Below are 24517 nucleotides of genomic sequence, written 5' to 3' on the forward strand. Positions count from 1 at the left end.
ATCGCGGCTCGGTGATAGCGGTCCCCCTCCTCCCCGCGGCCCCTGGCCCGCGTCACAGCCTCGCGGTCGTTCACCTCACAAAGGCTGCGTTCCGAAATTCACTGCTAGTGCTGAAATTCTATAATACACGCGACATGAACTACAGAATTTCAGTACTGGCAGTGAATTTCGGAACGCAACCTAGGACTAGAAGCGAGCAGTATGCCGGCGCGAAAGAAAGTGCCAGCGCAACTTTCGAGTTCAAACTTGACGTCCATGCCGCGGCTTTAAACGTTTATAATGTGCAAATAAATCGACACAGCGACATGAAAAGAAATCTCTTCGCATCCGTGCCGCTTTCCCATTGACCATTTGAAAAATAATTATTACGATCAAGATTAAAATTAATAATAATATAAATTATTAATTTTAGATATTAATATATTTTATATATTAATTTTATATATTTTAATATATAATATTATATTAATAATTTTATTATATAAAATATATTTTATAAACGTCTTATTCTATTATTATAAAGTTTTATTTTTTATTATATTTTTTAATATTATAATATTATCTTTTATAATAGAATAAGACATTTAGAAATAGCTGCCATTTCTAGTTGTTCGACAAAAACTGCGCGCTTTTAATTTCGATTAATAAATTCATATCACAGTAAAAATGTATCTTACATATAAGATAATCAATTCTTAATTATGACAACAAAATAATTAGTCTTTTAATTCGAATTAGCTACTGAGGTTTAATTAATATTACCAAGTAATTTCTTCGCGTTCAAAATTACCAAATTCTATTGTAATTTTTAACTACGCTGTTTTTTCCGTGTAATATATATTCCAACAGCGTATTAATGCGTAAAAATGCGAAGTATAAAATATAAATAGAGAAATTAAATAAAAAGAATTACACCACGAGGACTCAAAAATAAAAATCCTAGAAAAGGATACGGACTTGTTTGACTCAATATTTTTTAATAAAAATAATATGAGCTAATGATAAATTTCTTCGAGTAACACGTATAAACCTTTCAGAAGCCGAACTGATCAATCGCATTTATAAGTTCCTTAATAGCAAGGTGCACAGTGTTAATGCTTAACTTTTTATAAAATTTAGACATTAAGAAACAAAATAAATAAAAATAAGATTAAAGAAATAAAAAAAGAAATAAAATTGAGATATTTACTTAATGTGCAGCTGATCAATGTGCGGCTACCAAGAGACGTAGAACAACGGCGCGGTAGCAAAAGGATTAATCAGAGTCTGCTAGGGAATGCTAACGACTCCAATCGCGACGTCCCGCATTTAATTCCGTCCCGAATTCCGCGGGCGAATCGCGCCCAGACCGTCTCGCGAATTTTCCGCGATGATTATGCCGTGATACGGGAGAGGAAAGGGGGGAGCGAGAGAGGTAGGGTAATGCGGATCGCGGGAGAGTGGCCGTTGTAAGCCGTGTGATTCATACCGCGATATAAATATGCATTACGCCAAGGAATATACAGCGTCGAATATTGCGAAATCGCTGGAGCTTGTACACCATTATTCTTTCGGGACGTAATACCGCCAGGCGCGAGCGAACGCCGCGAGAGTAAGCTCAGAGATGACGTACATACGTACGTACGTTTGTATTTATCTCCTCCTTCAATATCCTCCGAAAGAAAGAGAGAGAGATACCACGTTGAGAGAAGAGACGAGAGTCTCGCTCTCGGCGAGAGCGAGAGCGTGCGGCAAAAAAATAGACAGGCGCGACGGATTTCGGCGGTTCGCGACGAAAGCTCGCAAACTGCAAACGCGTCTTACTCGCCTGGGAATATTAAATTAGACCGTAATGAGTTCTACTGTAGCCACACAGTCGGATGATATAACGAGAACGCAAACTGGAGCAGCTTACAGATTTAATATTGAATTATAATTAATATTACATAAATAACGTTAAATGAATTAATATGGAATAGTAATATTTAATTATGAATATAATATTGAATCGCGTACAGCTCGCTCTTATGCGAATAACGAAAGGCGAAATTATATTCCGCGCGATGCGATTCGTTTTGTCCTTTTCTTTCTTTCTTTTCTTCCTTTTCTATCTCTTCTTCGATTCGCTCGAACGAAAAACCGCGTTTTTAATCGTGAAATTATACATGTTCCGCACAAGAAGCGGAAGATTTTCCGATATACCGCGAAATTAATTAATAGCACGGAGAAGTGAGATTGTTCCCTCGTCGGGCGCGGGATAGTCTCAGCTTTTGCGTGCAATTCGTTCCACATCGCTGCGACTTTTCTGCGCGATGTTATCGACGGAAAACGAGTCGAATGGGCCCCAAAGGCCGCTGATACAATGTCACGTGCCGTCGGTCTAGGAGAGAGGAAAATGAAAGTGCCAAGAGTGCGAAGCATCAACGTACACTGCAATGTGCTAAGCGCCATTTTGGAGAATGCTTTTGAGTTTCAAGTATCTCGGCGAAAAATCGACATACAAACAACATGAAACAAACGGCAATTTCCTTGGTGTGGTTCACTATTCATGACACGTGTTCAATCGTGTGCAATTGCAACACGCGATATATCGTTGCGTAGTGTGAAATGTATCAGAAATAAGGATCAAAATGTCCGGTCATTGATTCACGTTCAATCGATCAACATCAAATATAATTCACATTTCGCGCGATAATAAACGTGATATTAATGAGATCGTGATACCTTGTCGCGATTCTTAACTTCCAATCAAATCAAACGTCTATCAACGCAATATGATTCATAAATTTTAAGAGCGACCTTTTCATGACCACATTAAGGGGGAGATGTAATGCATCGAACAATGTCGTTTGACGATGTCGTAAAGGTAATCGTGCGACGCGACGGGCACCTTTAGCCACGTCACGCGACGCGAAGAAAGAGAACACTGCAAGGCCGAAAAGGAGGCCCGATATGCCGCGACATACTTGCGGAAATACACCAGCCGGTAAATAATCGCTCAGCGAACAACGGATACTCGTCCCGCGTTTCCGGACACCGTAACGTCACACGTTGGTATCTACGACGATCTCATTCCGAGCCTCGACTAAAATTATCGCGACAATGTCGCGATATACGAGCGCGCGCGAGAACGGTACTCTGCGAATATTCCTGCCACTTTTTGCCCTGTCGAGGAGGGCAGAGAAAAAGACTACTCGCGTTAAATCGACGTTATTCGGGTCGCTCATGGTGCCAATATTCTGTCGATATCATATGAGATAATGGAACACGGGATTACTGTCAATGAAGTCTGCGTTTCGCCGCGGGATATCGGCAAATGCTCGGACGTCGCATTTTGGCGAGATTCGACGTGGAGAACTCGAGGAAAGATCTCGTAGGCCGCATCTTTTCATGAGACATTTGAGGGCGAGATTGAAGAATAACTATAGTGATCTTGCTATTCGTAGAATATCTTTGTTTAGCTTTCTCCAATCCAGGAGTCAAGCTAGACGACGTTTTCTCGCCGACTGAAGTGTCTCAAATAAGAGTCCGGACATCGGCGACTTTTTGATAAAAAATAACATCCAGTTCGTTATTAGAAATTGTATGCACGAAGGGCATCTATTCAACTAGATAATCTCCACAAGAAACCTATCTTAATGTAATGTAAATTACTGTTGTTTCCCTAAAAATATGTTTCTTTTATTTTTAAAAAATACTGTTATGTGTGTGTGTGTGTGTGTGTGTAATTTCTTCTTCGAATAAAGATTTGTTCCAGATAAAAACTCCTAGTTGACTCTCTATTCTATCATTTTTGATCAAATAAGGAACTAGACCAATCAGAAGGAAGTCGGCAACGACTCTTACTTGAGGGACTATCGACGACAAGTTGTAGCCGCTTCCATCTTAACTCGTAGAGAAAGAGACAGAGAGAGAGAGAGAGAGAGAGAGAGAGAGAGAGAGACACGAAGATTAATCTCGCACCTCGCGCGAGCGAACGAGCACACACTATCCGGGGGCAGCGAAACTGTTCAGAGTGTGTCTTAGCTGGCGCCGCTGGATGTAGTCCAGGTTAAACCGTGCGAGCGCGGTGAAATATTACGGACACATCGCGCCTCCGCCGCCTTCACTACCGCCTGGTCTTCGAAATAACGTCCGCGCCATATACCGGTAAATGCCTAACGCCTTGCGCAAACAGGCCGGCGTTATCTCGGCCGTGGCCCGTAGACGTTGGAAGGCCGCAGGACATGCGGATAGGAGATTCTGCGACGTCGGGAGCTTCCGGGGGCTATATATATCGACCACGAGGACGGCGACCGGGGCGACCGGCCCGGCGGTAGGGACGGCAAGGGGAGCAATACCATCAGGGAGGAGGAAAGTTCCTCTTGGCACTCTTACGTGCCACGATAGCTTAAAACCGCAGGGTACGCGATAATAGCCAGCGATAGGTCCACCCGGGCTAGGTGGCGGTTCCGCCGGCTATTCAGGACGAAGCCTCCTTCGGGAGCGCGTCTTACACGCGGGCCAGCGACCACCCCCGCAAACACACACATACACACATACACGCGCATGTATGTAGCGCGCTTCGAGCTCTCGTTTCGTACCCTTCTCTCGTCCCCTCCCTCCTGGCCTTTACCGTCGGCACGATTCCGGAGAAGTGAGCTTCCGATAATATCTGGCAAAATATTCTTACTACTCCTCCCGCGTGCTCCTCCGTTCCCGCCGACGTCCACCGGTAGGCAGGCGGGTTGTACCGCGGCGGAAACACATGTCGCTATTCTCTCGATTGAGTTTAAGTATCTCCTCGTAGCACCGGCAAGGTGCTCCTCCCGCCCTCCCCTCCCTGTCCCTTAACTGCGGCGAGAAACCGCGCGTAGGCGTTTTATTATTATCGGCTCTTTCCGGTCGCGAATAACCTCCAACCAGGACGGCAGATATCGGTTTCTTTCTCTTCCTCCTTTACTTCCCGCTCAAACAATGTCCCAATCGCGATAAGGAGTCGATAAGTCAACTTGTCAATTGAGGCGTGATTTAATAACGATGAGTGGCACGTCATATCGGATTGTGAGCACCGCGATATGTGTCGTGCGCGCCGATATAAATCTGAAGGGGCACAAAGGACGAAGAGTTATTCGCGATTCGACCTCGATATCCGGTGTGCGCTGATAATTTTATGTCTTTCCGGTCGTCTTCGCGGATACGGTCAAGGACGGGGCGAACCAAAGCGATTTTAGGTGATTACTGCTGACGGCGACTTCTAATTGTGCCGCGCAGCGAATTTCTATCATTGACGTCTCCAGATTCTAATAACGGCTTTCTTGATAATTTATGCATTATAACAACTCCGATAATTTATGCGTTATAATAACAACAATAATAATAATGATAACAATAATTTCCTCAAGTAATATCAATCGCGGCGACGAACGTACAGGATAAATTGGAGGCGCGTTTAAATAGCCGCGCGATCATTTCGCGAGCGTATCCATCGGTTTTCGTTTAACCGGGATCAGCGTAATCTCTGTATTGCGCTGCCGCGCAATAAGCTAAGGATCGTGAGTGTACATCGAGGTGTTGCCCGGAGAACGGGATATGAAGTTTAAGGGGGAGGAGACTTTACTTATACATCGCGGCGGCATTAGAATAAACGAGCGCTGAAAGTCTAAATGGGGTTCTTATGGGAATTACGCTAGCCTTGGGTAGCTGGTGGGCACAAACTGAAGTTAAGTAATTTATCCTCGCTGCAATTTTCCAGCGCGAACTCTCATATTAGCATTAAGACGGGCGATTCTCTCGCGTTATTAGCCGCGGTCGGTTCGCAACGATGGTTTAGTGTATCGCGTTTTGCTGAACTTCCCCTCTCAGCTAGCGAGCGTTCTCGGCGCTTATTGATAAAAGGGTTATCGACGAGGTGACGTGGAAAATATTAGATCGCCCCGAATGCCCGGAGACGCTGAACCGCTAAACCGTCACGAACGCGCGAGATCGCGCTATTCCCGGCTAATAAAGTTTGACTCTCGATATAAAGTATCGCACAAATACATTCAACGCGCTCGATAATTCAGAGCGATATCCCCTCGGATGTTTGAGAAGTTTATTCACCAGGTATATATTTTTAAAACGCCTAAACTAGTCATAAATTCACTATTTATCAAACAAAATTACATCTTTGTATATTTATTTCACGATCTAAATAATAGGTATTAATTTGAGATTAATTTCATGGTACTAACTTGTTATATTTCACGCGGCACAATACTACTCGAAGCACAAAACAGCAGTTTTCTAGTCTACAATCGATTATTACACAAAAACGGTGTGGTGAATATTATCCTTTCTTCTGTGCCGTGTTTGTTAGTATGTAACATTTGTTAGTATATAGTTAAAGCTCCTGGTCTCTCGCATTATCTATCTCTTTTTAATGACATCAGAAGCGAGAAAATGTATGCTAAAAATTCTTGCAAAATACGTTAAAATAAAAATATATATCCATCAGTAACATTTGCAATTGATTAAACAAATTTGTAAAATATTCTGTGCACTCCCCTTTTGCTCTAACAATTAATAATTTATTGTAAATTAACTTGAATAAAAGTAGACAAAGAAATAGATTAAGAAGATGAATTATATATCATATTAATTTACAACAAATTATTGATTGTTAGAACAAAATGGAAGCACGAAATATCTTACAAATTTGTTTAATCGATTTCAAGTGTTACTTTATGGATATATATTCTTATTTTAATATATTTTTTAAGAATTTTTATTATGCATTTTCTCGCTTCTGACGTTAAGAGATAGACAATGCCAGGGACCAGGAACTTTAACACTAATACTTTTTACTAGTATGTACATATTAGTACATAACACAAGTTTTTCATTTAGATGGTATTACTTTTTACAAAGTTATCCTCAAGCAATGGTTATCTATATTGTTTCCACCGTAAGATTATATGTGCAAAATTGTGATATTCGGTGTTACTCTCTAAATTTCTTAGAGTGAAAGTTTGAGGAGGAGTTGAAATTACTTTTTCATTCCAGCAGAGCGAATTTTCCACCCTATGTGAATCGTTGAGTGAATATTTTCACTCGAAATTGAAGAGTGAATCTGATGCCTTCCGTCAGAAGAACTAATTCACTTCAATCGATTGGAACATCTGTTCATATGAAGTCAGAATCCAATCTGATCTTGAGTGAAACATTCACTCTTGTGATTTCAAGTGAACTTCACTATCGCATCACGAGTAAAGATATTGCCACTTTTCACTCCAAGAGATTTAGAGTAAATTTTCCATGAACGGTAGACAAATCGCACGAAACTTCAAATGCGAATGTGTTTCGCTCCGATAAATGTGACGTTAAATTTTCGCATAATTTTAAGCGTTTTGGTTTAAGTGAATAAACTCCTTAAAGCGAGCATCCAGCCGCCCCCTCTTTCCCCTTCGGGAATCCGAACGTTCGCCATTGCCTCCTTCTCCGCTTATCCCAGCTTGTCGTACGAGCCGCGGAGTTTCAGCGACTCTCCAGCTTACCGGGGACTCCATAAAATCTCGAATGTATTTTGCAACGGCAGCAGGAAGAAATTGCCCCCGGAGTTCTTGTCATTACGGGCAGAGAAGTCCTCCGCGCACAAGGTACTCACGGAATCTTGAAAAATTTCAGATCCGCCTTGTCATTTTCTAACGACCGAACGCCGCCGACGCCGACGTCGGTTTAGCGCTCGACGTCGGACGTCACGTCGTGATCCGGTGTCGTTAATTAATCAACCTCTCCTTGATCCCGCATTAACTACATTCTCTATCGACTAATTAACATTCGATGTCTCTTGTGCGATTAATGACGGCCACTTCAGTGGAATGTTATTCGAGGACGGAGGATGTGATTTCGAATCGATCAATTGGTTTAACATCAGTAATACTGTCGCTTCTTAATAATTGGAAACGTCAAGCGAATCCTGATTACAGTAATTTGGAGTCACGAATAGAAATAACAAATATTTCAACAATTTTCTGTGATACATAGCGGAGTTGCAAATGAATAAATTTAGACACAATAAAGTTAGGAACTCATCAAACTGTCAAAATTAAGCATCATTATCGACGGACTTACGCAGTGATAATACAATTTACAACACTAAATAATAACAAATAATAACAATACTAATAATAACTAATAGTAATAATTAGTAATATAATTACTGAACAAGCCCATCACGCACACATACATTAATGACTCAATTCTGACAATTTAGTGAGCTCCCAACTTCATTATGTCTAAATCATTTTGCAAGCCACTGTATAATACACTGAGAGCAAACACATCTAAAAAAAACAATAACTACTTTACTCGATGAGTACTTCATTGATTAAATATACATTCATCGATTTCGAATCATTGTCGCGAAGAAATCTGACGAAAGCGATATTAATCGCTTGATATTCGCTTAACAGTCGAATAAATTGCTATGAAAATAAAGAAAATGACAAAAGCCCAGACACTCTGTCGAAGTGAAGGGAGCGATTGATGAGAAAAGTCCATTAGAGTTCCAAAATGTTTTGCATAAAAAATAGAATTCTAATTCGATTAGGAACTATCAGCAAAGACTACTCGGAAAAGCTGAGCGTTAACGTGACGTAACATCGAATGAGCCGTGGGTTCTTTTCACCTTACGATCCGGCGTATCTCTAAAGGACACATAATGAGTCGTCGCGCTGTGTGACGTCGCAGCAAAGACAATGTTTAATCGCGAGATTCGGTACGTCCGACCGGCATAGCTAATGAGGCGAGATGTCTTCAATTAAGTGTATCACAAGGTATCGACATATCGCGCACAAGATAACGAGCCGCAGCCGTCATATCACGCGATCGATACTGCAATAGCGGAGATATCCCTTTGAGCGTGCCACGGAGAAGCGCGCGTATATACACGTGTGCATATGTGTGCGTGCGTGCATGCGCGGGTGTGTGTATGTGTATCACCGGCGCGATAGGGACGAATGAAGTGCGTGTATTAGCAAACATCACAAGCGAGCTAATTTAAAATTAACTGATCACTCGCGGGTAGATAAGCGCGCCCACGTCGTCATGTCGAATGCAAATTAGCGTTACCGTGTTAACGACTTACCGACGGATCAGACGATTATTGCGAGACTAATCATGTCGCGTTTAACTAAATGTGATAGGTGAATGACGCAACGATGTCGTCTGCATTATGCAGATGCGCGATTCGCTCACTTTGCTCATCGAATTTTTCAGCAGGTCCTATAAACGAGTCAAATACCCGCATGGAAAATTTCTTGAGATTTAATTGGAATGCAGCCCGATTTGCCAAAATAATTATGGATTCTGAGCAGAAGTGTAATGCTTCAAACAAACGATTCTAAATAGGGGAACCAAAAATCTTCCCAATACTTTTTTATTTTACGTTAGAAATGAGTAAAAAATATGTTGACTTTCTAAATAATTTCATTATTCAGTGAAATTTTCAAAGTGTTTTGAAAATATTCCATTTTTTAATATTTTATTCTATTAAAGTAATTAGTATGAAAATAGGATATTTCCAGTTTGATATCATTAAACTATATCGATATCATCAATAGAAAAAAGCGCAAGTTTCTACAATATTTCTATTTCGATTCTAGACATCTAAGGGACAAAAGAATAGGATTTCCAATTGGTAGTTTACAGTATCTCTACAGTACTCTACAGTAATAGGATAAGCAATTTTGGAACATTCTAAGTAATTTGGACATTCTAAGTAGAATCCATCCTGAACTTCTGGGAAAATCCGAGAAAATTTCTATGCAGATAGGTGCGAATTTAATAGAACGAATTAAATGGAAAGCTTATCGATCGACAGCTTTATTTGCGTTTGCAGCAATTATCACTAATTATTACTAATCAAGTCAGGTCAATCAAAAATTTCGCGTTGATTTTCAGCAGATATAAATTATATACATATGTTATAGATAATAGTAATGATTGATAATGTTTTACTGCCAAAAAAGAATCATAGACTGCTTGGTTAATAAATCATTCATTCCCTCATTGAATGTCAAATCTAACAAAACTCGAACTTGTGTATTGAACTAATATTTTAACCCTTTTAAACCTAAATATTTTCTAAAAACTGAATTTATAATTATAGTGTTGCAAATTGTAATAACAATATATTAAAAAATGCATTCATTCATTCATTTGTTAATAAGAACGATATAATTTACTATTGTTTAGGTGAAAATATTGGTAACAATGAAGCTTATTAAGTACGATAGCAATAGCAGATTTTGAATTTCTTTGAGATATATATTTTCCCACAATAATGAAAGAGAGAGAGAGAGAGAGAGAGAGAGGGAGAAGGAGGGAGGGAGAGGGGGAGAGAGAGAGAGAGTTATCACATGCATCTTTCATTATGCTGTACCGTGAAATATTCGCACTATACCGCCTTCAAAGCGACCGCGGCGACAGCCTTACCAGATTGGAATCGCATCAGTCGCAGAAGATAATTAGCGGGATTCAGCGGGACCCAACGCGAACATCGAACGATACGTCAATTAGTCCGGCACGACTCGTCGCGTGAGCCATTACATGTATAAATTGGCGCCCATTTAATTATCCTGCTACCTGCTATTGACAGATGCACGCGGTGTGCGCATCGGCTTTGATCCAACGCGACCTATCAAGATTCGGCGTCGCGATCATCTCTGCCGTGATATTATCTATATATCTCTCCGATTATCACCAGGTTTCTCTAATTGCCAACTAATAACCCGACAATCATACGAATGTATTGCTACTTGAGTAAGTCAAGAATAAGTGTAAGAGACGCCGACTCAACACGTCGCGACAAGCATTAACTAAAGAAAAATAAGTAGATTACTTACTAATAACATCCTCACGATACGCCCCGACGATCGCACATCGCTACTTTCGACGCTCTCGATATTTATTTCCGCGCCAGAATAACTTACGAACGACAAAAGACACGTAAAACACGGAGCGACATCGATCGATGTGTTGACGGCGGTTGCTCGATGCAAAAAGATCGAAATCCAAGATGGACGCGCAATTAACGACGCGTACGCCGTGAATACGCGCCAAAACATGAGCGATATCGCGGTGCGACAAGGACGCGCTCTGTGAAGTACGCTCCTTCATCCCTCTCTTTCTCTCTTATCAACAAGCTGACGCATCGCGCGAAATTCGGCGTTACGTATATCACCCGCGTTTTACCTTTCTCTTTCTTTCTGATTATCATAAAATTTCTAATTTCCGATTAATAAATCCGACAGTCACGCGATTCTATTGCAATTTCGATGAAACGACGGTAACAAGTGTAAGAGACGCTGACTTGACGCGTCGCGACAAGCATCGCTTATATTCGGAAAAACGAGTAAATTACTTACTAATAACTCCCTCACGATGCGTCTTGACAATCGCACATCGCTATTTTCCTCGTCCTAGTACTTATTTCCACGCGAAATTCACTTACGAATGAGAAAAGGCACGTAAAACGCGGAACGATGTCGATTGATGTGTCGGTGGCGGCTGCTCGATGCGAAAAGATCGAAATCCAAGATGGTCGCGCAATTGGCGCGAATGCGCGCTAAAACATACGATGTCGCGGCGCGACAAGGACGCACTCTGTGGGGTACAGTAAGTCGCAAAAACGACATAATAAACTTCAAAGCGTAACTAATGGTCCAATAGGAGAACGAATTATTAAAAAATAAGTTCTCTGATTGAACCATCGGTTATACTCTAAATTTCATTGTATCTAAACTATTTTACGACTTACTGTACACATATCTCTCTCTCTTCCTAACAGTTTGCTGTACACATCTTATTGTCTTTCTAATATATTAACGTTACCGCTCGAGATTCGGCGCTGCATATATCTTTCGCTTGTTCTTTCTCTCTGACTATCACCGAATTTCGAATTCCGGAGCAATAAATCCGATAATCATCCGAGTCTACTGTTACTTGAGTATGTGTGTATGTGATGCCCATTTCTATCAACTTTGATTAATTTAACCGGTTGATCATGCCAACGAAACTGACCAATCGTATCTGTCAATTCTAACTAACGAAAAAAGCGATTGGTTAAATTCGTTCGAATAATCAGCTGATTAAGTTAACGAAAATTGATAGTAACAGGCATGAATTGCTGGTAAAGCAAGTGTAAACGAGACGCTGGATCGACACATAGCAACAAGCACCGGCTGCATACACTGAACAAACGAAAAGGCTAATTTTAAAATTCTTAATAACATACTCACGATACGACGATCGCACGTCGCTGGTTTGACACTCCGGATGCTTATTTCTGCAAGAAGCTCACTTGCAACGGGGATAAAGGGTTCGCAGAAGGCAAAGTGACGTTGATCGATAGTTCAATAGCAGTTGTCCACGCAAAAACATTGAAGATGCGCCAGCGATTGATCACGTATGCCAATAACGCGCGAAGCGTCACGACGTGGATGATATCACGCCGCTACAACCGCGCCGTCTGTAGGGCGCGAGCCTCACCCTTTGATAAATAGACGGGCAACATTTTTCAAACAGTTACATGCGTTTCTATGTATAGTTTCTCACCATTGGTTCATTACGGCGCGCGTCTTCAATTGCACAGGAATATTTGACCTTTCTGCATGGAGCAACCGCAACCAATCTATCGATCTCTCCGTATTCCGCGCGTCTTTTGCTCGTCAAAAGTGAGTCTCATGCGGTAATGAATATGCAGAGTATTGAGAATAGCCAACGGCAATCGTCGATATATCTCGACTCACTCAAATTGCAATAGAATGGAATGACTGTCGGATTTATTCCTCGGGAATTAGAAATTCCGTAATAATCAGAACGGAAGAGAAAGACGCGAGAGATTTACGCAGCGCCGAATTTTGGTACAGTCAGTCTCTCAGTAGGAAAGAGAGAAAGTGTACTTCACAGAGCACCGCGACGCCTCTCATGTTTTGGCGCGTCGTCAATTGCGCGACCATCTTAGATTTCGATCTTTTTGCATCGACCAACCGCCGTCAACACATGAATCGACATCGTTCCGCGCTTTATGTATCTTTTGTCGCTCGTAAATCATTCTCGCACGGAAATAAGTATCAAAAGTGCCGAAAATAGCGATGTGCAATCTTCGAGACATCTCGTAAATGCCTTATTGAGAAGTAATCTCATTTATCGATATATACAATCTGTGCTTGTCACGACATGTCGAATCGGCATTTTTTATATTTATTATCACCGATTCACTCAAATAACAATTTTCGACCAGCCACAAACGTTCTTACCTCGTTTCTCATCGTCGTTAATTAATCCAGAGAAAACAGATTTCCACTCTCTGGACTAATGAACAGTCATGAGAAATGCACAGCTAGATACGAATGAAGCTAGCTGAAAACTTAGAAACTATAAATCTATCGGCAGTAAAGCATCCACGAGAACAGAGACTGTACATCTTAGTAAACATAAGAAAATAAACAGCTGTGTCCTCATGAGACACATGTCAATCGATGGATGCACGTGTGCGTGGGTGTGTGCGTGTCTATGTACGCCCGCACGTCAATAATCAATTAAATTATCGACAAACACATCTAGATAGACGCCGTCCTAATTTATGCACCTCTGACGTCCAAATCGCCGCGGCGACGCGCAGTTATACGACAGGGTCGCTAATTATTTGCAGAGACCGGAGAACGCAATCTAAACGGGCGATACGCCCGCACCTCCCCCTCCAATCTTTCCCCCCACTGGCTCTCTCTCTCTCTCTCTCTCTGTATTTCCCTTTCTGGTGACGCGAGGGCCGTTAATGGTATTTCAGTGACATCCGGGTCGCAAGTGTGCGCACTAATTAACGCTGTGTCGATAGCAATGCTACATGTCCTGATACGCCAAGAAACGGCTGTAACCGCGGCGTCACGTTGCGTTTACAATCCATCAAAACGCGATAAATCGCGCGAAATTATTATTCGCACACGGTGAGAGACTCTCGCGCGGAACGCGTTTAATTTAATCGCGAATTTTATCCTCGAACACGTCACGCTCTCGTCAGTCGTGGATTATTTAGGAAACATTTTGTGGGTAGAACGGTAAGCTAACGCGAAAAACCGCAGCGAAGAAATGTCGGCCAACGTCCTTGTTAGGTCGCCCCTTCTTTTCGCACTCCCACGTAACGTTGTGAATTTTCTTGTGGAAGAATCACGCGACGAAAATTTTGAATTATACACTAAGAATAAAGTGTTTAGTATTATGTAACTGTATTATATATATATATATATATATATATATATATATATATATATATATAATTACACGGAGAGAAATAATTACTATAAATTATGGCCAGGAAAATCATCTTTTTCCTAAACTTTATAACATTTAAGTAATAATAATCTCTCTCTCACACGAAGAGAAATAATTATTATAAATTATGGTCAAGAAAACTTTTCTCCTCAATTCTACTATAATATTAGTGATAATAACCTAATATGCATGCTACTCGTTTTTTCGTATTATAACATTTTCGTATTATAGCATTTTCGTATTATAACAATCAAAAAATATGGTCAAGATAAAAATAACCACAGGGTGCTTCAGAGAAATGTTAACACTTATATGGAGAAAAAGTTACCTCCATATATAGTCATACATATAATCATATAATAAATCATATACGTTACCACATATAAAAGTAATTTTTTCTCCATATAAGGATTAACATTCTTTTGAGGCGAATTCTCTCCATACAAGTATTAGTATTATTTTAAGCACCTTGCATAATTTTAGTTCAATCTCATTCCTTTCTCTCAGTATATATATAATTACACACTTACACAACAACAGCGTAAGTGTGCAACAGTATTCAACCCACCCATATACACGCGCTCGCATAATGCGAGTCCTGCCGGCGATATTTAATAGGATTTATCGAAACACAGAACGGCCAACAATAATTGGCCGAGTGATACTTTTGACAATACGCCGCCGCCACCGTCATGGCAATTTCCGCGGGAAAACACGACGCGCGCGCCGCATTGTCGTCGCATTAATATTTATCGATCCCGCATCCTCGCCTGTCCCCCCTTCGCCCCGCTGACCGTCGTTCAATCCTTCGTCTCCCGCATTATCATTAATATCCGCTTCTCTAATAGTGCAATACATAAATAAACATTTGTAAACACGTAAATACAGCGCGGCGGTTCGCGTTCGCCGCGCTCAGTTTGCTCGGCTCGCGAGACTGCTCTTCTCTTTGTGGTCGTGTCGCGCCCACGGAGAGTAAGCGGATTGATTCGCGCTTTCTATCCCGCGCGGAAATTTCGCGCGTCGCGCTCCTCCCCCACGTCCTCTCTCATTACGGGCATTTATTCCCATTTTTTCTACGCAACTCCGCATTATTCAGCGCGATCTCGCTCGTTAAATATATCGTGCGTGCATACACACGGGGATAGGCGCACATAGATTCGCGCAGTGAATGACGGTAACTAACCGGAGCGCCGTCTGTTACGTCGCTTTCCTAGCGACGGCCGGTCCGAAAAATTCGAGGCATTTATTATAGCTGCGATCGCTTTTTCTCTCTCTCTGCCTCCCTCCCTCTCTTTCTGGCCACCACTTCCCGACGGGAGATATTAAATCGCCGTGTGGCGGCGTCGATTAATTAACGTCGCATCAGTCGACGTGAATCCTTCGTGGCGTGGACATTTACGAGCCGGCCAGGATGTATTATAAGCGCGAGACGGCGGGCAGGGGTAGGGGGGCTCACGGTGTCTGGCAACTTAGTTTCCGAACCTTCTATTTGCGATCAATTACTCTTCGTGCAGTTAATTACTCTTCGTCTAGTTACCTTCGGCGAAACGGGCGAAGTTGCCCTCCTTATTTTCGCAATGGCTCGGCGCCGGGCGCCATGTAAGAGATGCGCCCCCGTGCGAGGGCGAGCTTAAAGTCCTTGGTCGAACGTGGGTAATAACAGGGCGAGAACGCAAAAGAGAAGACTTTCTGCGCGCTTTCCGCCGCGCGAATCTCCAGTGTAGCTTCGTCGACATTCGTAGCCGGGATACATTAACTTGCGTTTCAATTTCGTCGAGTGTCGATAGTCCCACGAGAGCGGCAACTCGCAGCCTCCGCAAAATCTCAGACTTTGCGGAGAAGAGGTGATACACACGAAGCTAACGACGTAGCTATTTTTTTTGTTAGTTGAAGAACGGCTCCAAAGCTTCCTCGTATATTTTTGCCAATATCTCTGGATATGAAACCATAAGAAGGAACCGTAAGAGATATTGGGAAAATTTAATAACATTTCATACTCTGCAACACTGTGATAAGAAGCAATTTTTGAATTAAGGGACGTGTAGTGAAAAAAATTTCTTGAAACTTTTCGTTTAACTTCTTATCACGACATTGTTTAACATAAATGTTATTAAATTCCGTATTTAATATCCTTCCAGTATGTCTTATAGTTTTAGAGATAATAACAAAAATTGAAGATTCCAAAAAGGAAAAAAGTTTTCACCCTTCTCTCGAAATCCCGTTTTTAGCTGAAACAGAAAAACAGTTCTGTCATTATGTTTATATGCTGTGAGAGGAAACATATCTAGGAGATAAAAAATATTTATTCGTTGGGTATTAATAATACATATACCTGTATTAACATTAAATATTTTTTAGATGAGAAAATATATTTTCTTAACATCTTAGCTCTTCTCATGAAAGTAATTATCCTAGTAAAAAAATTTAAATTTAAGCAAATACTTCATTTTTACCGAATTTTATTTAAACAGAAAAACAACGAATTGATTTTAATTTATTTCCTTTCTCTTTTTGCTAATAAAGAGGAATGTGTATATATATTATAATATACATATAATAATACACGTATTTTTTTACAACTTTTTGTCAGGTTTTTTTTTTGTACGACTTTTTATAGTAAATTCTTTTGTGAAAGCTTTCATCAAATTTTTATTAAATTAACTTTTAGACATTTATATATATATTAATACCAACCGAATAAATATTTGTTTATTTTATAAATATTTTTCCCCTTAATATATGCGTTTTCTTCCTGCGAAGTTTCAAATTCTTCAAAATGCACAGGTCGTTCTACATTTCGCGAGATCCTCGATCAGCGCGTAAAGATATATACAAGTCATTAAAACGCACATATCAAGGGGACGCGATTAATGGATCTCTCGACGGTTAACCTTGACTTTTCGACTATTGATACAAGCGAACATGACCGTGGATTGGCGGTTTCGTATTGTTTAACAATCTTCGAGCCCTTGCCAAAACATAATAAGTCTCGTACGCTCTTTCATTCCGAGGCCGTGTTCGCCGTCCGGGAAGACACGCGGACGCGAGGTTGGTCTAATTGGGCGAAGACTCGATTTCGTGCGGGTCTCTCCCTCTTCTTCTTCTTCTTCTCTCTCTCTCTCTATGTTTTCTCTAAGCCACGCACGTAGCAGAGGGGTCCGTCGTCGCCGTCGTCACCGCCAAGGGCTGACTGGCCGTCCAGGATTGTGCCAAGAAAAAGGAATACGCGGACGTGGCGTGTAGTTTTACTCTTAAGTCGATTAAGTTTCTTTTTGTACTCGGCGGCCCTCCCGCTCTCATCCACCGCTGCGGCCGCTACTCAGGCTGCGGGACGGGAAAATATTTCGAGAGGCGGTTTGGAAAATTTCCGGGATATCCCGCGAAGAAACGTGACCGGCTGGCGATTGAAGGTTTTATCCGGTCTCGAAAACAATGGCGGACAAATTGGAGAGCGGGCGACATGCCCGCGCAAGGATCCCCGAAGCACGTCCGCGACGCGAATCCGTCTTCTCGGCTTTAAATATCGATTCCGCAGATCAGCGGAAATCAAACTAATATTCTTTTCGGAAAGGTGTCTCTCCTCACAAAGGTGGGAAGCTTTTCCGATGTATCGACGAATACGCGTTCGCGAGTGCCTAACGCAAACATACAAATATACAAATATCTCGAAATTTTACAGGATTGTTTGCAAAATGCTAAGAATTCTCGTGCTCTATCTTCACACAAGGCTTTGTATATCTTGTATAACCCTGTATGTGAGGCATGATCCAGAGAGCACAGAGAACTCAAAAAGAATTCCGTCGTATGTCACCAATTCTGAGTTTATTTTTAGATGCAAAAAGAATTTTCAGAGTTCAGTGAAAAGAATTCTTCAGAGTTCAGTTTAGTGAAAAGAATTCTTCTTGCACCTAAAAATGAACTCAGAATTGATGACATATGACTGAATTCTTTTTGAATTCTCTGTGCTATCTGGGGAGAGATAGAAGGAAAAATTAGACAACGATGGACGCGCGTTTTGATACTCGTGTGGGACGACCGATTTTACTATTAATACGATATAATTAATTTATCGACAATTAATACGTTAATTACCACAGCGACATCACACAAAGAGAATATTATAGTTTTTTCAATCTAAATTTCATTATGTTTATAATAATGTAGACTGTCAATATAGTTAATCTTGCTGAGAAATATTGTAAATCTCGCTGGAAAATTTGCAGCAAATTATTTGATAGCACATTTCAGTTCCTCAAATATAATGGTACATATGAAATGGAAGGATATTCAATTACGGCAGAATATTAATTTATTCTTCGGTAACGAAATTTTATAGCAATTCTTTCTATAAAATTTTCTCCGTATCGAGGATTTTGTTCTCGACGCCATTTAAAAGTCAACGTGCTATTTTAATATGACAATTAATTATATTTATGCGCAAAAATATATTCGCGAAAATATATTCGCGATGAAAATTTATTCCCGCAAATAACCTCTGTGTGAGTTAATTTGCATTTGCATCATTAAGAGATTTTAAAGGTATACTCGTTTTGAAGAACTTTTAGAACAACATCAAATGTAACGAGATCAGAAACATGTGATAAGAAATTCTGTGATGAGAAATCTGAGAAGAAATATTTATTCTCACTCACATTTCTTAAAATTTAAAAATCTCTTATCACAGTATTACGCAACATAAAATATGAAAATAAAATGTTATTAAATTTGCTCAATGTCTCTTATAATTTCGTACTCTGAGACATTGTGAGAAATATGAGACACTTAAAACAGAAAAAATGCAAGCAGGTTAAGTCGCATGAAACAGAGAAAATCTTTGGCACGCCAGTTATATGAAACAATTCGCATTTCGCAGTCAATTTGCCAATGACTAAAGAAGCACGTCATGTTTTGGCGGATTAATGACCGTGAACACGAGATATCTTGACTTGAACTTTGTGGTTCTGCTTGCAGCCGTTTCCGAGTCGAGTGCTCTCATGAAGTCATCACTCAGTGGAGAACATGGAGACCGATTGCTTATCGATAATCGCTAGGCTGTGCATACTGCTGATGCTGTTCGGTCCGGTCGCGGATGTCCACTCGCTCGACATACGTAAGTACGATTTGAATCACTGGGCGTTTGAGTCCTCGATTATTGACGGACTCGTAGGATGCAAGCATCTATCCAACTAAGAAATATGTAGGACCTCCAGCGATTTAGGTGAACTTCAGACACATGTAGAGCGGCTAAAATAAGCGACACGTATTTTTCATGCGCTCCACGCACATAACTTGGAGATTAGAGCAATCCGTCATGGATAATTCGATAAAATCGATCTCGACGAAATTGAAATTCCAGGCGCTGAAACGAAAGAGAAAAGGTTTCCAAAAAACATTTGACAGTACTTAATATACTTTACTGATTGCACTAAAATTTTTTGGGAAATTTTGTCATGAGAATTGCGAGTATTTTGAAAAATCGAAACACACATATAAAAAGCATTCATTAAAATCTATTTAAGAAATACATGTCTTGCTTTTTAGCTACTCTACAGCATATGAAAAGTTCATCAAAATTGAGATGGAAGATAGTTTTATACATCCTTGCGAAATAATTTCGAGATAGTTCTATATACTCTCGTAAAACGCAATTTTTTATAAAATAGCTTCCACATATTTTCTCATAAATCGATGCTTGGAAAGAATGTGCACTAATTTGACTTGTGAAAGGGTTTAACAAAAGGGTTAAATCACGTCTGTGACCAACTCGCGGAAGTATTCGCGCGCGAGCGATTCCAGTAAACTTCACGAAAAAAAAAGGGTTAGTTAATTTACGGACAGCCAACCACATTTCAACTGAAGCAGCCAGAATGTTTGATTATAACAACTAAGTTCAGTTGGTTAGACAATTAAGGTCAGTTGTCATAATCAAACATTCTGGCTGCTTCAGCCAAAATGCGGTTGACTGTCCGTGAATCAACTTATCTCTTTTTTTTCGTGTTATAATTGCGTAACTTTCGTATTTCCATGAGTCATGGAGACGTTTACGCGAAAAAGGATCAAGTCACCGCGAAAATCCAACAAGTATACTCTCATCTGCCAAGCTACGCTCACGGCGTAGCGAACACTAGATGCGTAAATTAATTCGACACTTTTACTTTTAATCAATCATAACTCCGCTTTAGATTTAAATATCTTCCCGTTGTTTAGTGAGTTTTTAAGTATGCCAACCTTAAGATTTAAAATATATAGCTTAGCGAAGCTGATAACATCCAATAAGCAGTATATTAAAATATTGCATTCTTTTTACCTTCCAATTGGGGAGAAATGTTGTCGAAATATGATATGTTCAATTTTGGGGAAAGGTGTTGTAACGCACAAAACTTGTAAACAGTGGCACCACAAATTCCGGAGTAATGATTTTTGTCTTACCAATGAAAAATGTTTAGCCATACGTCACAAAAAGGACGAAGAGTACTTTTTATTCGTTGGACTGGCAAATTCTCCCTTATGCGGCTTATTCAGCGGATCTCTCTAGTCTCTTCGGATTACCATCTATTCCGATCTCCAACACTGCCTCGCTGATACACACTTTAAAAGTATGGAAGAGGTCCGAAAATGCATTGGCGATTCGTCGACTCAAAACCGCCGTTCTTCTTTCGAGGGAGCATTCGTCAGTTATCCTACAAATGGAGGAATGTATTAGAAAATGATGGCGGATATCTGGAAACATTGACATGTTTATTATCTTCTTGTAAATAAGACTCAATTTCTTAAAAAAAAAATTCTTCACCGAATTAATTTGCGTAGCTAATAAAACGCGAAGATCTGTACAGATCTGTTCCCCGGCAGAATGACTATTTTTATCAACTCCTCGCGCACAGAACACGCCATCGATTTCGATTTCCGCGAGTGCCTACCTTATATATCCGTGTAACTTAATATTGCTGCGAACATTAATTACAAAGAGGGGAGAAGGGGAAGCTATCGATCACCGGCACGTCGATATTCGCCGGGCCAGAAGTAACACGTAGAACAGTAACACGTAGAACGCGCGCAATTTTCACGCTACGACAGTCAATAACAACAAGGAGACGCCCCAGTCAGCCGCGCGGCAGAAGTCAAACGACGCGTTCCCGAGGCGAATTCCAGAGCGTTTCAGCCGCGGGGAGCCCGTCGGAACTAGTGTCTCCTTACCCCTTGCAGATCTCTCTCCCTTTGCCTCTCTCTCTTCCTTTTTATCTCCTTGGCGCCTCGCCGCTCTCGGCCGCCTGTCAAATTTTTCATCGGGAGCAGGTGATTTCCGAGTTTTTATTTTCCTACGGCGCGCGCGATCGCGATGAGGGTGCTATCACTCCGCGGTAATGACTCGCTATTCTCCATCCGCCCGGGGGATCAATTATTTTGAATCTAATGCGACAGGATAAATTGCATCCCGCGGAGGGCTCCTCGTTCTGGCCTTCCCGCGCCCCCGCCTTCCCCCGCGCGATTCCGCCTTTACCTCTGCCGCCGGGGCGGCGCGGAGTGGCGAAGCGATTTTGCGCTAAAAGGCGCGCCGCCTTCGGAAAACAACCCCTCATTACAGCCGAGCCGTACACACCGAGGGCCGCCTTGTAGCTCGACAAATTGGTCAGAAAGCGGCTTCTATCGATTGGCCGCCCGCTCGCGCGTCGCCTCCTCGCGTGCGCCTCGAATATTTGGAGTATTTTTCTATGTGCAAACGGGGGGTGCGCGCGAGCACGACGGTGACCTGGTCTGTACTGGGGCGCGGTGAATTTTTACGTCTTATCGCGCGTTTCGCGATCGCGATTTCATGGCACGCTGAGTAATCAAGGACCACGGAAGCACGCCGTATCTCGGGTGTTTAATTGATCGTGTTCGCGAAATTTCTTCCAGTGAAATTCCGTTCGGAGAGTGGAGTGTTCAGTCGAGTCACTCGAATTCAAGTTGTATTGAGTGCGAATTCTTCACTCTCTGAATCGTCCAATGAGTATTTCTACTCGAAATTGAAGAGTAAGTCTGATGAACTAATCAGTCGCAGGAACAACTTTATTCCTATGCAGTGAAAGATTCATTCCTTTTGAATTAAGAATCCAAATTCTAATTCAGAAATTCATTGAAGTTGAGTGTGATTCTCTTATGGTCCCGAGTAGCAGTACCTTCACCTATTGCTTTGAGTGAATTTTCACTCGTTTTGATTGAGATCTCACTCCAAGAAATTTGGAGAATAGGAAATCTAAGTAATTGCATTGGAAAGATCCACTTGCAAGGCCAGTGAAGATAAAAAATCCCGTCTTCAATTCATTGAAGCATTTATTCATGCGAATTAAGAGTCCACTCTAATTTCCCGTTAAATCCCTGTAATTTCGAATGACAGTACTTTTGCTATCGTTTCAAGTAAATGTCGTTTTGAATGAGATCTCACTCCAAGGAATTAAGAGAATAGAAAACTTAATTAACTACATTTGAAAGATCAGTTGCAACGTCAAATAGAAAGCAGATAAAAGAAAAGAAATTCCTTCTAATTGATTGAAAGCACTCATTCATACGCATTAAGAACACACTTTAAGTTCGAGTTAAACATTCATCTCTGTAGAGCTCCGGGTACATAATACAAATAACTGACAATACTTTCATTGTCGCTTCAAGTAAACTTTCACTGGTTTTGTATGAGGCGTCAAAACTATCTACAGAATAAAATCGAAATCTCTGCTCAGACGAGAACACTCAGGCGAAAGCAGATCGGTTTGCGAACATACAATGGAAACAATAAGAAAGTTTGATTCGCGCAGTGCTTTCTGGGAGCGTATTCGCGTAATAAGAGCCGGAACGCGCTTCAATTATTTGGATCGAAGCGGACCATATTGATTCGAGGTGTTGGAGCGGGAAGTGTCTTTTTCGCGATGTGGAACTTTCCTCGACGAAACTCTTTTTTCGTCAGTCGACTGTTGACGTGTATATATGTGTGTGTAAATACATACATAATGCCATGGTTTCCACAAGATCGTCCAAACCGCTTCAGAAGTTCACCGAGATTATTGATGTTTCCGCGAAGCCCGCAATGGAGGAGCCCGTGTCTCCATCTCCGTTTCCGTTGTAATACGATCTATGATGATGCACGTGCCTAAAATAACGTCGTGCTTTTGCCACACGCAACACGCGAGTTTATGTAAGGATCTCGCATTCGACGGGGAACCTTAAATGACTTTCCTCCACTCGTCGGCCGCTCGAACGCTCCTCGTTTTCGCGAGCCATTCCTGCAATTTATCGCACGAAAAAGAAAAGAATAAGGGATTATTTTTTCAACTACTCGCGCCTTGAAATATAACAATTCAAAGTAATTAATATATATAGTAATGATAGCGATTTGAATGTGGTTTAATTGATTTTGTTTACAACTGATGTCAATTGTAATAACTCAGAAGATACATGAAATAAGATGGCTTAGTAACAGCAACACGTGGAGATATGTCTTGACAGTTTTGTAATTCGGCAATAGTAATATAGTCACGTCTGAATGTGTGAAACTTTGTCTGTACATATGAAATATTCATACACGTGATGATCAGTTTTGAACTCGACTAAAATTACATCAATTTCATTCTTTAATTTCACATGTTAGAAGTGAGTGCATTATTCATATTGGAATTAAAATGTGTTACAATAATCTCAGAGTTCATAATGAAGAAATGAGTTAGATATAAAATGATATAAGAGCTTTTGTATATTTCAAGATTAAGAAGCGAACTCTAAGAATATCGCTATGACATGCCATAATGATATTTGTTTCCACGTGTATGCGATGTTACATACTGAACTTACGTAATTCCACCTGCGATTTCAAGCGATCTACGTGCTTGAAGAGGATCAAAGTGCCTTATCGTAAAGATAATATACCAGCTGGTTTAATACTGAAAGTATAGCCGCGTAAAAGTGCTCATAATTTTTAGTAATACTCCAAGTATGAAAACGAAAGAGACACGATCTTCTAAGCATATAACCGGACTTGCTCTCGTATTTTTTATAAAGAAGATATTAGCACGACGTGAATCATTCTACGACTTTTTGATTAAAATTCAAAAATATATAGAAACAACGAATAATAAGAGCCAAATTGCAACTCTGATTTGCATATATTTACAACATAGTGTATATAAACACACTCTGGTGCAAATTAATTGATACTTTAATACTTTCGCTACTAATTTTGTTTTTTAAAAGTACAATTATCTTTTACTTTTACTTCATT

General features: G+C 40.8%; 1 protein-coding gene and 1 long non-coding RNA gene across 3 annotated transcripts in view; one reads left to right on the forward strand and one right to left on the reverse strand.

The window, feature by feature from the left end:
• Window positions 1–24517, forward strand: part of LOC116842226 (discoidin domain-containing receptor tyrosine kinase B-like) — a 168294-nt gene that overhangs the window by 66392 nt on the left and 77385 nt on the right. Inside the window, exon 2 of the mRNA XM_032811128.1 lies at window positions 19243–19381. Coding sequence (XP_032667019.1) covers window positions 19291–19381 — 91 coding nt within the window. The 5' untranslated portion in view covers window positions 19243–19290. The remainder of the gene's footprint in view (window positions 1–19242; window positions 19382–24517) is intronic.
• LOC116842231 overlaps window positions 15422–24517 on the reverse strand; it is a 139655-nt gene continuing 130559 nt past the window's right edge. The window contains exons 6-9 of one of the 2 annotated variants that reach the window (XR_004377696.1): window positions 23250–23525; window positions 20701–20951; window positions 17267–19630; window positions 15422–16499 (exon numbers count right to left, since the gene is read on the reverse strand). This is a non-coding gene — a long non-coding RNA (uncharacterized LOC116842231). The remainder of the gene's footprint in view (window positions 16500–17266; window positions 19631–20700; window positions 20952–23249; window positions 23526–24517) is intronic. The other variant, XR_004377697.1, reaches the window with a different exon arrangement.

This window comes from Odontomachus brunneus, unplaced genomic scaffold (genome assembly GCF_010583005.1).
Source record: "Odontomachus brunneus isolate Ranch 3 - 2012 unplaced genomic scaffold, Obru_v1 Obru_scaffold_023, whole genome shotgun sequence".
Lineage (NCBI taxonomy): Eukaryota > Metazoa > Arthropoda > Insecta > Hymenoptera > Formicidae > Odontomachus > Odontomachus brunneus.